The following is a 1,217-nucleotide window of genomic DNA, read 5'->3' as shown; positions in this document are numbered from 1 at the left end:
CGCGATGCGACGCGACGGCGGCGACGCTGAAGGCGTTCGAGGCGGAGGTCGCGTCGACGCGAACGCGCGCGACGGCGACGAACGCGGCGAGAAAGTTGTCGCAGGAAGCGGCGAAGGAGGTGTTTGGTGCGCTGGAGCGGGAGTGGTACGCGACGACGCGTAAGTGCGCGGCGATGGAGGGGGCGATCGGGGAGTTGGAGCGACGGCTGGGACGCGACGCGTGAGGCGGACGCGCGATGTATTCCACGTCTCGCGCGTTCGCGAGCTAATATCCACGATTGGACGAGAGATCGACGTCGGCTTCGAGGGTGAAGAAGCGCGCGTCGAAGCGCGCGGCGGTGGTGTCCGCGGCGCGCGCGGCGGCGACGACGAAATTTTTCCGCGCGGCGTGCGCCGTGCGCGTCGACGCCGCGAGCGCGAGCGGATGGATGACCGATTCCCACGCCGCGACGCGCACGGCGTAATGCGCGTGAAACACCATGGGATCTCCCGGATACGCCAGATAATCGCTCCCAAACTTGGCCCCGGATGTCATGTAAAACCCGGCGTCGTGTAAATCCCGAAACGCCGCGATTCGCTCGCGCGCCGCCCGCGTCGCCCCCCCGACCTCCCCCACCCCACCCACCTCACCATCGTACGCGTTCTCCAGCGGCACGTCCACGAACTCTCCGTCCACGACCGCGCGCTCCCATCCGCGGCGTCTCTTTTTCTCCGCCTTCGTCCGCGTCCCGCCGCCGCCGCCCCACGCGCGATCGTCCCGTCGCCGCGCCCGTCCGTTTCCCGTCCCCGACGACGGCGCCGCTTTCCCACACGTTCGCTCCCGCACCGCATCCGCGTGCGCCTCGGCCTCGACGTCCCGTTCACACGTCACGACCCCCCAACCGCGCGCGACGCACAGCGCGACTTCCTCCGCCGCGAGTTCCACCGGCAACCCCCGCGCGACGTCCTGCGAGCGATATCCCGGGAGCGCGCCCACGGCGGCGCCGACGATGCGATTGGTTCGACGCACCGCCGCCAGCGCGCGCGCGTCGTGGGCGTAGAAGCGACCGGCGACGGCGCGAATGCGCAGCTCGGGCGCGTCCTCTGGCATGGCGAATGATTGAAATCGTTCGCGTTCGCGCGCGGAGGCGCCGACGACGCGCGCGCGTAACGCGAACGCCGGCGCGTCGATCGCGCGTCGATCGCGCGCGTGTCACGCGGCGTCGGCGCGCGCGAGA

At 70.9% G+C, this 1,217-nt stretch overlaps 2 protein-coding genes across 2 annotated transcripts; one reads left to right on the top strand and one right to left on the bottom strand.

Annotated features, from left to right (window-relative positions):
- On the top strand, positions 1-224 carry OT_ostta07g01140 (Pre-mRNA-splicing factor SPF27; the record flags this gene model as incomplete). The annotated part of the gene is made up of 1 exon (XM_022983741.1): positions 1-224. A coding segment is annotated over one exon (224 nt), but the record flags the coding sequence as incomplete, so codon positions are not given.
- A 41-nt stretch (positions 225-265) lies between these two features.
- OT_ostta07g01130 (tRNA intron endonuclease, catalytic domain-like) lies at positions 266-1,090 on the bottom strand (the record flags this gene model as incomplete). Its single annotated transcript, XM_003080159.2, has 1 exon — positions 266-1,090. One exon carries the CDS (start codon positions 1,088-1,090, stop codon positions 266-268), a length of 825 nt encoding a protein of 274 aa, XP_003080207.2.
- Positions 1,091-1,217: the final 127 nt, after the last annotated feature.

The sequence above is a fragment of the Ostreococcus tauri genome (assembly GCF_000214015.3).
Source record: "Ostreococcus tauri WGS project CAID00000000 data, contig chromosome 07, whole genome shotgun sequence".
Taxonomy (NCBI): Eukaryota; Viridiplantae; Chlorophyta; class Mamiellophyceae; order Mamiellales; family Bathycoccaceae; genus Ostreococcus; species Ostreococcus tauri.
Note: the sequence above shows the minus strand (reverse complement) of the source record. Positions and strands in the feature narration are given on the sequence as shown.